Source organism: Pogona vitticeps, chromosome 6 (genome assembly GCF_051106095.1).
Source record: "Pogona vitticeps strain Pit_001003342236 chromosome 6, PviZW2.1, whole genome shotgun sequence".
Classification (NCBI taxonomy): Eukaryota; Metazoa; Chordata; class Lepidosauria; order Squamata; family Agamidae; genus Pogona; species Pogona vitticeps.
The window spans coordinates 63057970-63073571 of record NC_135788.1 but is presented as its reverse complement, the minus strand read 5'-3'; the positions used below and the strand labels follow the sequence as shown (position 1 = coordinate 63073571).

At 40.1% G+C, this 15602-nt stretch overlaps 1 protein-coding gene across 7 annotated transcripts in view; it reads right to left on the bottom strand.

Annotated features, from left to right (window-relative positions):
- The window catches only part of GLI3 (GLI family zinc finger 3), a 445483-nt gene that overhangs the window by 186734 nt on the left and 243147 nt on the right, over nt 1-15602 (bottom strand). For all 7 annotated transcript variants that reach the window (XM_078377471.1, XM_020798430.3, XM_073003750.2 and 4 more), the window contains one exon: nt 11206-11311. In XM_078377471.1, coding sequence (XP_078233597.1) covers nt 11206-11311 — 106 coding nt within the window. The remainder of the gene's footprint in view (nt 1-11205; nt 11312-15602) is intronic.

The following is a 15602-nucleotide window of genomic DNA, read 5'->3' as shown; positions in this document are numbered from 1 at the left end:
GCGTTTCCTTAGCTCATCTGGCGCTCCGTAGGAGGAGGAGGAGCGTGCGAGCCTTCATCGACGGCCACGACCCCCTCCGGCTCCTTCTTCACTACCACCACCAGCAGGACAAAAAAGGAGAAGGGAGGGAGCGCCAGTGACCGTCTAGCTCGGGGGGAGGAGGACATGACATAAAATTAAAAAAAAAAACCCTAACAGAATTCGTCTTGCCAAAGGAGAAAAGCCCCACCAGTAGCCACGAAATTAAACAGAACAGGGCAGGGCCCCCACAGGTGTGCGCGCATGCATGCAGACAAACACACACACACGGAGGTCCGGCAACTTTCCTCTGAGGGCCCCCTCAAAAAAATGTGCACTCAGCAGCAGCAGCTACCCCCACCACGACAGAGGAGCAAACTGGAGGCAGCCTCCAGAGCCGAGGCAGCTGAAGCAGGAAGAGGAGGAGGAGGAAGCACCGCCAGGCGCTGAGGCGGCCGTTGGCCAAGCTAGTGTTGGGGGTGCCAAGAGAGAAACAGAACCAGAGAGCCACTTCCCTAGAAGAAGCAGCGGCTGTGGCAGCTGCTGTTGGCGGCTTGGAGGTGCTCTTTGAGGACAGGCTGGGAGTGAGCTCCGGTCTCAGGCATCACTTGGTGGCAGCTCGGGGAAAAGGGCTGGCAGAGCATCTCGCTCGCTGGCTCTCCCCCAAGAGAGTGCCTCTGGCACCCTCCATCCAGAACTGCAGCCTGCCAGACAGGCAGGCTGGCTGGCAGACTGCAGTTCCAGATGGAGGGTGCAAGAGGTGCTGTCTTGGAAGAGAGCCGGTGAGCTTTTGGTCTAATTTTTACTTCTTTTCAATGTTGTTTTTGTGGTGTTGGTTTTGTTGAGTTAATTTCTCTTTTATTGTCAACCGCTCAGAGTAGTGCTTGTCACCAGGTTGGGTGATATATAAATAGCCTAAACAAACAAACAAACAACAAACAAAAGAAAAGTCTGTGAAAATTTCCTCTTAAGGAAAAAACAACACTATACTATAGTAAGCTATTTCTACAGTTTCCACAAAACACTCAATATCTGTTATTAGCATCGTCCAAATTTTAACTTGTTTTGCACGTGTTCTTTCCATAGGAAGATTCATGTACAAGCTCTAGACAGATCCACATCAACGGCTAAAAAGTTATTTAAATCTATAAAAACTCCCACTGAGTTTTCTAAATAATCCAATAGTCCATACCTAAGCAAAAGATCAGTGTTTCAGTCTAGACTCTAGGCTTCCTTTTTCCTGGTTCATAAGAGGCCAGTTAGTGGAAAGGCTATTTGTAATTGACTTTCCAGTTCTAAATATAAGGTACAAGCCTTGATACACTTCTCAACTGACTTACATACTAAGTGTTAACTGGCTTTTCTCCCAATCAGCACAATGACATACAGTCATGTGAAAAAGAAAGTATACCTCTTTGAATTCTGCGGTTTTACATAAGACATAATAAAAATCATCTGATCTGTCATGGTTTATTTAACAAAAATAAAAGTCAAAATGGATAAGCTATGTGTGAAAGACTAAGTACCTCTTATGATTCAGTAGCTTGTAGAACCACCTTTAGCAGCAATAACTTGAAGTAATCCTTTCTGTATGACTTTTATCAGTCTCTTACATTGTTGTGTAGGAATTTTGGCCCATTCTTCTTTACAATGTTGTTTCAGTTCATTAAGTTTTGCGGGCATTTGTTTATGTACCATTCTCTGAAGGTCCCGCCACAACATTTCAATCAGGTTGAGGTCTGGACTTTGACTGGGCCATTGCAACACCTTGGCTCTTTTCTTTTTTCAGCCATTCTGTTGTACATTTGCTGGTGTGCTTGGGATCACTGTCCTGTTGCATGGCTCCGTTTTGGCCAAGCTTTAGCTATCAGACAGATGGCCTCACATTTGACTCTAGAATACTTCGGTATACAAAGGAGTTCACGGTCAACTCAATGAATGCAAGATGCTCAGGTTCTGTGGCTGCTAAACCAGCCCAAATCATCACCCCTCCACCACCATGTTTGATGGTTGGTACGAGGTGTCTATGCTGATATGCTGTGTTTGGTTTTCATTGTGCATTATGGACAAGCATCTCGACTTTGGTCTTGTCTGTCCAAAAGACACTGTTCCAGAAGTCATCTGGATTGTCCAGATGCAACTTTGCAACACTGTGCTGCATGTCCTCTTTAGAAAGAAGAGGCTTTCTCCTGGAAACCCTTCCAAAAAAGAATAAGTCTTTTTCTATTATTACTCTCATGAATGTTAATGTTTAACATGTGAATTGAGGCCTATAGAGTTTGACATGTAACTCTTGGGCTTTCTGCAATTTCTTTGAGGATTGTGCAGTCTGACCTTAGGGTGAATTTGCTCGGATGTCCACCAAGACTGACAACTGTCTTGAATGTTTTTCATTTGTGAATAATCTTCCTCATTGTAGAATGATGGACTTTAAATTGTTTAAAAACAGCCTTACAACCCTTCCCAGATCTATGTAGAAACAACTGCTTCTCTATGATCATTGCATTGAGTTAACATACACCAGGTTTCCCCATTTTGGCTCTTTTTTTTTTTTTTTTTTTTTTTTTTTTGGCTGTTAAATAAATTATGACATGGTGTAATATGCCATGTTTTGTATCTCCCTAATTTTCAGACTTGCTAAGGACCAGGTGATTTTTGTTATGTCCTGATATGTAAAACCCTAGCATTCAAAGAGGGTGTACTTTCTTTTTCACATGACTGTAGATCCAATCTAGTAACAGCATCTTACAAGAACTCAACTCCTGATGTCCAACTCTTTTCCAAGAACCCTTTTCTCTCCTTCCCCACCATTCACATTCTACTGTTTTCTTACTAATGCCAAAAGATGTCTAAATCAATACCATCAGAAACAAAAACTTCCTTACATGTAACACAAACGTGCTCTAATGTAATAATTGCAAGCCCATGATTTCCAGCAGCTAAGGAAGAAGAGCAAAGCTGCATTAAAGGGATATGCTGCAATTGTTGTTATGTGCCGTCAAGTTGGAACTGACTTGTAGCAACCTTGATAGGTTTTTTTCAATGTAAGTGAGATATTTAAGGAGTGCTTTTACCAGTTCCACACCCCCAGTAAGTTTCCATGGCTGAGTGAGGATTTGAACCCCGTTTTGCACAGTCCTAGTCCATCACTCTATCCACTACACCACACTGGGACGTGTACCAAATATTATTCAAGATAAATGTGATAATTTTCTGTTACTATTTTATTATTAAGTAGGTAAAAGTACCTTACAAAGCATATCAGGACCATAGGGCTTACCCTACACCTCTGTGATTTATCTACAGTGTAGTCCAATTCCAGTTACACCAAACCAATGTTTTGTCACAGACAAAAATGGCAAGACAGTGTGTCATAAAAATTGGAACTTTAAATACAATAAATAGTAACAAAAATACACTATGATTTGAAACTGCCTCTTGTTCATGAAAGGCATGCACTATTTGTCTATTGGACAGATATAAATACCAAATTCACTGGATGGCAACACTGTGCCCCATATACTCCCAGCTGTAAAGTAGTTTGCCCCTCTCTGGGAAAGGATATACCATCTATAGAATATATACCATGTTTGCAATACAGATTGAAACACAGGGAAAGCCAAAACCTATTTTTCTATACTTTGCTCAGAATTGTGTATTATATGATAAATGTGGTGCTAACCATATGGACAGTTTACAACCATTACTGTTAAGTTCCTGTGTATGAAATGTTTACATATTCACTGCAGCCCCTATATTGAATCCCACTGCATACAGGTAATGATGCATATTAGATTGCATACAGCCATTTCACTGCAGAAGGCAAGATTTTAATGAATGAAACTCTCTGGACCAGCAGTTCAGGTGTTCTGTTTTGCATTTCTTCATTTTACTGAAAACTATGTGACACAAATTGTCTACTGCTAGGAACAATTTATAACATGGATACAATTTGTGTATAAGCAATCAAAACTACCAATTTCAAAACATGCCTATTAGGTCAGACATTCAAATATTTTCTGTAAAACTGAATGGGCCTTGCTTAACAACTGCTTTCTATACTAACTGAAGAATGAGTATTTACATGGGGCTAAATTTGGAAATAAAATCACTGAAGGGGCTAAACTGTCATTGTTCAAAACCTGTCCAAACAGAGTGATAGACCAATAAAAATAAATACATGCACATGTACATACACATTCTTTTTTATCTTTTTCCTCCCCTGCCCAGTCATCTACCTTTAATCCTAATTATATCTAAATCCAAATTCTTACAGAAGGTTATGAAATTATTATTTATAATTAATAATAATAATCGTTGTGCGCTGTCAAGTCAATTCTGACTTATGGAGACCCTTTCAAGAGTTTTCTTGGTAGAGAATATTCATAAATGGCTTACTATTCCCTTTGTCTGGGGGTTGCCTCAGAACCTTGCTGCCTGCCCATAGCTACACAAGCTGGCTCTTCTCCCTGGAGGTACAGTGGGTTAGAGGACAATTACCTCTGCTGGGTTTAAAGGGGAGAAAAATATCTCAGACATAATAAACATACACAAAGTTTTTGCACTGGGTTTAACCAAGACAATTTTCTCATGTCTTCCACTGAAGTATGCTCAGTTAGCAAGATGGGCCATATACTGTACCCATATGGGATTATAATGTGTCTATCCAAGGTCCTCCATCTTTTCTATGCCTTCTGCTTAGCTGAGCACCAATTGATGCCCAGCTAAGGTAATCATTACTGTCTTACTGGTGAAGAATAAACAGTTGGTGTACTATATTTACCTTCAGTTGTTTTACAAAATGATTGATTTCATAGTTGTTATTTCAGGACTACTGCACACATTGTTTTTTTTAATTTATCTTTATAAGCTGATATAACTACACAGAAAAGTAGAATGTAAAAGTAGGTAAAATGTAAGGGGGGAGTCTCTTTTACTACAACAGTACTCTCCTAAAAATAGAAACGTGTCTTGCATTTAAAAAATAGAAACTGTAGTACTGTTTAAATGCTGCTATTGAAAACCAGTTTAATTTTTACATCCTTTCAACTATAAACTGAAGATGTACAATAGAAATGCTAAGACATCTAAATAAGTCCTAACAAACAGGTTTCATTAACTCAAAGTGACACGTTTCAGTACATATTCATAAGGTGGGGGGTGTTATTAGCTAGCTGTAATTGCAGTTGTTCTAACACCTAATAAGCTACGGTTGGAAAAACAAAGGCAGGTTAATTTGTGATTTCCTCTACTCATTTGGAGGCAAATTAAGTGTCAAACAGCTAATACAGAACATATTTCATTTTATGAGATTCTAATTTAATTCTATGCCACGCGGTTGATGCCTTAATATGGGGTGGTTTATCTAAGAAGAGAAGTAATTTATAAACCTTTTTTTTCCAATGGAATCTTTAATGATAGGATATGATAGCATAATTATAGCTGTGGCTGCTTGTCCTGGAGTACTACAACATCTGACAGCAATTTCATCATCAAGCTAAACCTTTATTTTGAAGGGTTTCTGACTCCTATGTAAGTAATTTTGTTCCAGACTAAAATGGGATAAAGAATTTCTACCCTCAAGTAATTAAAATAACTTTCTAAGATATCATTCATCTTTCTCAATAAGAAGGTCTATTAAGAATCCTACTTGTATTTAGCTTTTGTTTCACACACATGATGCTTTGAATTTCCAGAAGTGCTAATGCTGTTAATAATTTTTTGAATTCATTCTTTATGTCTCCATTACTACTGCTTAGTAATGCTCATCTTTTATGGAATGAAGAAAAAACGGAGGGGAAGGTGAAAGGGAAAGAAAAGGAGGGCAAAAAGTATAAATAAATAAAAGGAGGCTGGGACGAAATGGGCATGTGGGCAACCTCACACAAAGAGGTTGCCCTAGCAGAAAAAACAATCAAGCCATGTTTGCCTAACTAACCTCACTGCTCTGTCAAGAACCTTGGGCAGAGGAAATGTCAGATTGAGGCAGGGGGAAGGAAACATCCTCTAGCTCAGCCCTCTATTTGCAAATTCTCCTGACCACAGCTGATGCCTGCTATTTTCTTTTCCCTTTTAACTCACCATATGAAACATGAAAATATTGAACTGCAAAACAGTACCTACTCTTATTGTCCCAAAAGCTCTCACAGACTCCACTAGCAGCAAGTGAAGGTGGTAACTTGCTTGTGTGGTTGATCCAAATTTGACCACACACAGAGAACGTTCATATCACCTCCAATGCAGTAGTTTACCAAAGAGCTGCTTCTGTTATTTTCAATATGTAAGTCACTTAGTATGAAGTGAGCAAATGCTGTGTGCATTTATGAGTATATGTACAAATTGGTCCTAGGAGAAACACAAGTGTAGAGGATCCTTGCTGCTAGTGGAATCTGTGAGAGTTCAACTGGAACGCCATCACCTCCACTGGACTTGTTGTTAGCCAAACCTTCTAAGGCCCACTTGACTTCACTCTCCACAATGTCTGGCCCTAGGTCAACAATCACTTTTTCACATTTTAAATAGGTCACAAGTATTTAATACTAAAACCACCAATTTTTCACAGGGTGTGCATTCATCTCACTGTTCTACTCAGCACATCCTGACCCGTGTACTGCAACCTTTCGATTTTTTTCATGTTTCCAACCTCCCAATGGGTAGGTGTGAACAGGTGTGATGAGGTTCTGCTTCTGATTTGGGCAACTCTTCAGTTGGCACAGAAAATAAAACTGGAAACGTTTTAACTGTACTCATATCTTTGTCTTTATTGGTTCCATAATTTTCAACATTGCTCATAATTCGATCAAAACAGGTTAATTCCAGCAACAGGCCATAACTTGGGGATGTAAATTCCCTTACAAGGTCTAACGAGTTCACTGGGGTGCTCAACCAAATCCTTCCTCATCCATAGGTCTCCGGAGAGGGGTGCTCCACACCACACAGATGGTGCCACAGCATGGATGCCAGGCTCTCGGGGGTGTGTTGAATCCCTTGTCAGGACGAATTGTTTCCCTCGGCCTTGCCCTCTCGGGAACATAACTGTCCACTCTTGAATCTTGAATGTTGTCTCACCTTCCGTCTTAAGTGGGGAGTCTGGCAGCAACCCACCCACCTTTAAATTGGGGAAATCTCTGAGTAATTCTTGGCTTTTCTTGTATTCTAATTCCACGTGCCTCTCCTCTCTCTTTCTCATCCAGTTCTCTAATTCAGCCCCGAACCAACACTCTCCCTGCTCATTTACACTTTCCTCCCACACTGTCAGTTCTTGCTCCTCCCCTTTTCCTTTCATGCCTTCTTCAACTAAACAAATCTCTACCTTCCCCTTTTTCTCTTCTGACACCATTTCGCTTTTTCTCACCATTATCGCTGGTTCTTTCCCACTCTCTCTTACAATATTAGTCTCATTCTCTTCCATCACAGCCTCAGTTACCACAGATGCCACACTGTCAGTCACTCCTCCTTTACAACAGGTATGAGAATGGTGTGGAAGTCCTGCATCTCCAAATTTCTGGCGGCAAATGTTTCTACCGGGGGTGTGTGCCTCTGGGAGTGTCCCATTTCAGTTATAATATTTCAAACTCTGCTTGGATTGCAGACTTTCAAAGACTATAATTGTAGATGCAGTGAAAGAGTCTCTGTCCCAAATATAAATTTGCTCTGCTTGGGGCAACAGGGAGGCTGAGCCATTCTCTTTAGGATTCTAATTCACTTTTAAATGTGAATTAGAGTGATATTTGGAATTATTCCCTCTCAATTTTAGTTTGTAATAGTACAGTCCAATAATAATTATAACATTTATGTACTATCAAGTTGACTCTGACTTACTGTGACCCTTGCAAGGTTTTTTAGCTATATTGTATTCAGACATAGTTTATTATTCCATCTTTTAATGGCACTCTAGGATTGTATAACTTGTCCAAGACCCTAGCAGGGCACATAACCTGATCAACCAAACACACTCCAGGTACTGATGCTTCTCCTTCAGTACACAACAGAGATTCAAACTCCTAGACTTCTGGTTCTGCACTGGTACTCCACTGCACTAGCTATATCAGCCCAAAAACTCCCTTTAATAACTCATTACTTCTTAAGAGTTGAATGCATATACTCAATCCTGTGTCCACCTGTGATGGAATAATGAAAGATGTGATCTCAAACACACTTACTAAGGAACAGATGTCACTGAATCAATCAGACATTATTTCTGAAGTAGTTATTTTTTGTAAGAGTCTTACTCTAAGATTAAGAAAAAATGCACAGTGATTCACACATCTTTCCAAGGTAGTTGTGAGTATCATGGATGCTTTTACAGATCATCTTTAGAAATGACTGAACCAATAATAATTAAAATTAAAAAGCTACCCCTCTGAGTCAGTTTCATTCAGACCAGTCAAATGCATGTTATAGCACAAGTGAATACAATTCAAGTAATAATACATATAACCTCAGTAGAAAGTAAGCCACAAGTTCCTGGAAATCTCTTCCTCCTCCTCTGCTGTAAATGCATGGTTTTCTACCATTTAATACTGATGTAAGACTGCAGCACAGATTTACTGCTAGCCTTCAGGCCAATTTCTCCTGAAATTACAATCTGGCTAATAAGAGGCTGATTCAGAATAACTGCAGATAAAATATTGTGTGTGTAACATGGGCATATAGCTACCATTGTTAGTATCAATTAATTCTGCTCACAGAGGAGGACTTGTTTTAAAACAACTTCATTTTTTTCCATAGCATACATGTAATTACACAGCTGTAACTAATAGCCATGGAGAAGCAATCTGCCACATAAACAACTAGCATTATTCTTCAAAGTATTACTTGCACTTTCTTCTTTTATTTTGGCACTGTAAGTGAGGGATTATTAGGGATGATTAAATGTATACATCAAGCTTTTTAGATGATTAAATATACATGATTATATATATAAAGCTTTTTATCAACCTTTGTGGATTTGGAATCTTATGAATTGCAGCAGTTCTTGTATAATTTATATTCCAAAACACAGGATATTTTTTCTACCTTTATGTCCTAGAATATATTGATATACCTTTCTCCATCTCTAATATGGCACTGTTTAATTCTGCATAAGAATTTTCTTCCTTTTCCTAAAACATGCCATCACAATTATTTTCCTTTCTCATCGTGTAAACTGTGTACTCTGTCACATTTGGTGCTTTCTTGGATAAACAACAACATTATCAAGGGGTTGGGAACATGAGCATTCAACTGTCAGTGACTAAGAAAATCTACCAAAATCTCATTAGCTTTCATATGAGTCACTTTCAAAAGCTTTTGATATTGAGCAACTAAGTTCCATATCTTGGCTGATCACCTGAATGTGTACTTCAGCACAGGTTTATGTTTGCTTACAGGGCAAATTTATACAAGAAAAAGCAAATGGCTTCTCACATGTAGAACACCATGTGTACAAGGGTACAATGTCATTTTCTGTAACTCAAATACGAAAGATTTGCTACCAAAAAACAGTATCCTAGCTGAAAGGAACTTGCCCCTCAGTCCTGTACTGCTGCTCCTGAGAAGGCCCGTTTTCATTTCAGCTCCTCAAGGAATCTCATAAAGGGAAGTAGGAATAAGCTGCCACATGCCTGTCAGTAGCTCACATTAGGCGTTCATTGACTTTGCCTTCCTGTAATTTGCACATCTGCTTTGTTTCCTTATTTCTCCTCCTTCATGTCCCTTTCTGAGCCTTAAACTGCCTTCAGTCCTTCCCTCTTATGTCCATGTTCTCTAGCTGAACTGAACTGATCCTGGCTTCATTTTTCTAACTAAATCCACATGAAATTACAGTTCTATATTCTGGGTGAAAGAGGAATCTGCAGATCTCTGCAGAAAGCCAACTGGCAAGAGGTGTGGAGTAGTATGATTGAAGAGAAACAAAAGCCAAATGCCACAGTTTTTAAATGCAGTGATGTTATTTGTGAATCTGGGAATGTAAATCCCCAAAAGGCTGAAACATCAATATTGCCCTTCATATCAAATCTCAAATTATTTTCAATTAAAGGTGTCACAACATGCGCAAAAAATGCACACACTAGTACACAGCCGGTGCGGTACAATGGACAGTGATGGAGTAGGATTTGGATGATGTAGGCTCAAATTCCTGTGGCTATGGAAGCTTCCTTGGGGATGGCACTGGTAAAACTATTCCTTAAATATCTCACATACCATTATTAGGATTTCCATAAGTTGTTTTATTATTATTATTATTATTATTATTATTATTATTATTATTATTATTATTATTATTATTATTATTATTATTATTATTATTATTATTATTATTATTATTATTATTATTATTAATTTAATTTATATGCCGCCTACACTACCCAAAGGTCTCTGGGCGGCTTACAATATTTAAAATACAATAACATTTAGAGCAATTAAAATACAATTAAAAATATATAAAAATTGCCATTGTACCCACAGCTAATATTATTTTATGCAATTTGATGATACATAAGAACAGCACAAGCATGCATCAAGCAATTAGAGCACACTAGGCATATATTAGGTAGCTTTCTGAGTAGCCATTTCTATGTTTCTAAGCAGATGACAACATGCAAGACCATTCTGAGCTGTTTATTGTTGTTATGTCTTCAAGTTGGAATCGACTTATAACGTACCTAACAGAGCTTTCAACGTGAGATACTTAAACAGTGGTTTTACCACTTCTGCACTCCCAGTGAGTTTATAAGACTAAGCGGGGATATGAACTCAAGACTCTTAGGTCCTAGTCTGTTATTTTATCCAGTACACCGCAATGGGTATCCATTATGAACTGTACCAGAAAGTTAACCATCTCCCATGTTCCCAGTTTGTACGTTTGCAGTTCTGTGACTGACAATGAGCCACGATAAAGACAGTTAAATCAAATCTTGAATCATTTGTAACTATTTTCAGTTACTGATGCAAGGTGGTGGAAAAGATGATCTGAAGATGTACAGACTGCCATATCACAATTAAGCCTCACAAATCTGGGGCAAGGCGAGCGCATCCTGAAAATGTCTTGCAACCCAATAACCACAGGAAAATTCCTTTAATGTGTTTGTTGGCCAACCAGGTATTACGTTTCCATTAGTTGTCTAAATCAATACAGTGATTGCTGTGTGTTCATATTTCTTTAAGGTACATTAATACTTTTACATTACTAATGTTCATACTTACACATGTAGCGGAGGAATGGGGGATGGTTCATAATGATAACGTCCCTCATGATGTCTTGCATCAATTGGTACAGGAGGATGGAATGCTGGGAAAAGGTGAGGTGGATCTGGGGAAAAAAATTCCAAATGATATTATTATTCTGAACCTAATACCTTGTTTACCAAGGAATTCAAATACAAAATTTGCATCTATATGAATATTGTGGATTAAAATATTTCCATATTTTCTTCTTTATGGTACATTATATACCAGTGGTTCCCAACCTTTTTTGATTCGTGAGCCCCTTTTATAGTAGCCAAATAACTTGTGCCCCCCCCTTCAACATTTTCATAAAAAGATTGTTGCCATCATCTTTCCCTGACATGGTGGCACCGTTGATGATAATGACACTTGTCTTTCTTCTGTTCCTGCTGCTGACTCCACTGCCAGCACTTTAAAGCTGGGGTGGGAAGAGGCTGGAGGAGGTAAAGGTAGGGAGAAGAGAAGGCAAAGGGCATCAAAGATGGGCCGGGAGCAGAAGAACATTGGAGTACCCAGAGAGGGGGCAAAACAGTGCAAAGGGAATCCCCCCTGAAACTGGCACAAAGCTTTCATTGCACTTGTTGCGAAAGAGGCGGACCCTTTGATTTTGTGTCCCCCTCCTTGGGGGGTTGTTATACAGAGTTATTCTTCTTTTTCCTTTTCCTTCCCTTCTTCAGGCTCTCCTGAAGTGACATGTCATAGTTAGAATCCATTTCCTGAGGAAGTGGCAGCACTTATATGTTTACACTGGCATCTTTTTTTACTTTTTTTCATTTTTTGTTTAAAAAAAAATAGTCCTGGTCATTCCTTCTGAGAAAGTAGAGGCTTCTTTCTCCCACAAAGGGCCTGTTTCTCATACAAACTTTAATATCCTACTTTAAAAGATCAAGGAAGAAATTATTTAACAAGGACTGCAGCACATATGAGGTGATCCGAAACCTCCCCAGAAAACGTTTTGGGCCCCCTATGGGAGTCCTGATCCCCAGGTTGGGAAACACTGTTCTATACGTTTCAACACATTCTGCACAATTCTACTTCTCACAATTGTATCTGGGAGAAGGAGTCACAGAGAGCACAGAACCTCTGCCTCAAACACAGAAAACCACATCCTTAGATTTCAGCAGGCATTGCCCATACCCTGTCAAGAACTTCAGACTTTTCTCAGTTTACTATTACTGACAGTGATGCTCAGTAGTCAAGGATAGAGGTAGGTCTTACATATCATATCTCATTTATTTTTTTGGCCGGAGATCCTGAAGACTAAACCATTGGCTTTCTGCATGAAAAGCGTGTACTCCAATAACACAATGAGCTATGGCTCTTCCCAAAGAGGTACAAGGGCGTGGAAATTCTCAGGAAATTGATCACTACTCATATACCACATTTGGAGTGGTTTTAGCACTTCTGCTTTGCTACAGGAGGTACACTGTCCCAGTGATAGAGAGAGAGGCACACAACAAGGACAGCATTCCACTAATATATCTTTCATTTACAAGTCCAAGGCAAGTGCATAAGAGATAGTTTGGTTCATCCAATTTGCCTTGGCAAGCATGAATATTCATGTCTTAATTTTAATATTCTCTTTTCATCGCTTTAATGGAAAATTACATAAAGAAGTCTTTAATAAATAATTACAGTGTGCATATGTGAAGAGTCAGATCAAAGGGATCAGCTAGCCTTTCATAAGCACACCCTGGTATTTATTTTTAGTAAAATGTAGTTTTGAAAAAACTTACAGAACAAAGAAATCTTAATAAAATAGTAGTAAAGATGCAGCATAACAATATAAATGACAGAGGTGGCTATTCTAAGCCTAGAACTGTAGAGAAATAATTAAACTGTTACAATGATATGCACAATAGAACTCTAGAAAAGGAAGACTGTATTTTACTAGTCAGGATATTGCATATGTTTGCCCATATCCTGTGTTTAAGGGGGGGAAAGTTATGTATCTTAAACACATTACACAAATTATACAAATACTTGGGGAGAATCTTTTAAGTATTTAAGCCCAAACTTAATTTCTTCTTGGATTTCAACAAACTGTAACCAAATATATATGTCTTGGGGGTTGCTTTGTTTTTACTAAAGAAAGCTGTGTGTCACAGAATATTGAGTCCATCACATAATACATACAGCCTTGCAGCAACAGTGTCCAATAGACTGTCCTATTTACTGTGATAGTCAAGGACAGACAAATCATAACATTGAAAATAACTTTAGGATTATGCAATAGAGGCCCTCATTGGCCTTGGGGAAGCTCAGATAAACTGCAATTAGAGAAGTCAAATGTAAAAATACAAAATTGCAGTGAAGTAGGGAATACATGAGAATTAGGAAGGAAGGAAGGAAGGAAGGAAGGAAGGAAGGAAGGAAGGAAGGAAGGAAGGAAGGAAGGAAGGAAGGAAGGAAGGGGAGGGGGAGGGGGAGGAGAAGGGGAAGGGGAAGGAGAAAAGGGGAAGGGGAAGGGGAAAGGGAAAAGGGGGAAAGGAGGAAAGGAGGAAAAGGAGGAAAAGGAGGAAAAGGAAAAGGAGGAAAAGGAGAAGAGGAAAAGGAAGGAAGGAAGGAAGGAAGGAAGGAAGGAAGGAAGGAAGGAAGGAAGGAAGGAAGGAAGGAAGGAAGGAAGGAAGGAAGGAAGGAAGGAAGGAAAAGGAAGGAATGCAAAATTATTTTGAGATTCTCAGTGTGTGTGATGAGAGATATGAAACAAACCACATTTAGCCCAGACCTACAATTTTACTGGTGCAGGTAGAATTTCTTAAAACCTAAATTGACTGTTAACTACAGAAGCTAGTAGGATGTATGAGCCATTTATGTTTTACTTATATAAGTCATATGAAGAAACAATTTGTCTCTTGTAAGCTACATGATAGTTTGTAATGTCTGGAAAAATCTTTATGTTAGTCAAACCCTCCAGTGGCAGAAGACGCTGCAGGAAGCCATGAAATGAGAGAACTGTCACTAGATATGCAGGATTGTTCCTCTGTGATGTTTTGAAAAAGCTAAAATCTTCTAATAAGCCCCATTAACACCAGTGTACGACCGAGGATGAGATGGCTGGACAGTGTCTGCGAAGCAACCAACATGAATTTGACACAACTACGGGAGGCAGTGGAAGATAGGAGGGCCTGGCGTGCTCTGGTTCATGGGGTCACGAAGAGTCGGACACGACTAAACGACTAAACGAACGAACAAAAATATTTAAATGGAGAACACACCTGTTGACTACAAGGTGCATTCTGGTGGCCAATTAATAAGAAAACAAAACAAAACAACAAAAAATATAATAATACAAGATTTTCCTGAAAGAAACAACAATGTCAAACAAAGGTATTAACTGGACATCATGCAGGAGCCCAGAACTATCAGCAATGAATAAGCCACCGCTGAGCCAGAGCTTCAGCAGCATGGCTTACCTTTGCCATCTTCCTCGAAGGATGCAAGATCTCTGGTAAGTTTCGTATAAGCAGCTTTGGAAGAGGGGAAATGATAGGCTACTTAAGGGCTGTTCGTCCCTCTTTGCTTCCTCTTTCTTACTGGCATCCCACATGCCCACCCTATATTCTAGTGCAGGGGTCTCAAACTCAATTTACCTGGGGGCCGCTGAGGCTGGGCTGCATCAGATTTTCCGCCAAGCGGAGCAAGAGCCTGAGTAAGCTGCCCAGGAGTTTCCTTAGCCTGGCTGGGGATCCGAGGAGGAGGAGGGGCACGCGAGTCCTCGTCGCCGGCCATGACCCCCTCCAGCTCCTTCTTCACTACCACTACCAGCAGCAGCAGCAGGACGAAGAAACGGAGAAGGGAGGGAGTGCTGGCAACCGTCTAGTGCCTAGGGCACAACATATGGTAATTTAAAAAAAACTCACAGAATCGCCTTGCCAAAGGAGAAAAGCCCCCATCGGTACCTGTGAAATTAAACAGCACGGGGCGGGGCCCCCCACAGGTGCCCGCACGCACACACACACACACACAAACACACACGGAAGTCTGGCAACCTCCCTCTGAAGGCCCCCTCAAAAAAAGGCATGCTCAGCATCAGCTACTCCCACCATGACAGAGGAGCAAACTTTGTGAGGCGAGCCCAGGCAGCCTCCAGAGCTGAGGCGGCTGAAGCAGGATGGAGGAGGGGGATGCACCGCTGGGTGCTGAGGCGGCCGCTGGCCGGGCTGGTGCTGAGGGTGCCGAGAGAGAAAGAGAGCCAGAGAGCTGCTTCCTTGGAAGAGGCGGCGGCGGCAGCTGCTGTTGGAGGCGCTGTTGGATGATTATATTCAATAAAGTGTTGGCCCATGTTTAATCCAATTTCTGGTCTCGCGTCTTTATTCCGGGGTAGGGGGGCAAGGTGCATGTCTTCCAACATGGTAGCCCACAAAATACATGCA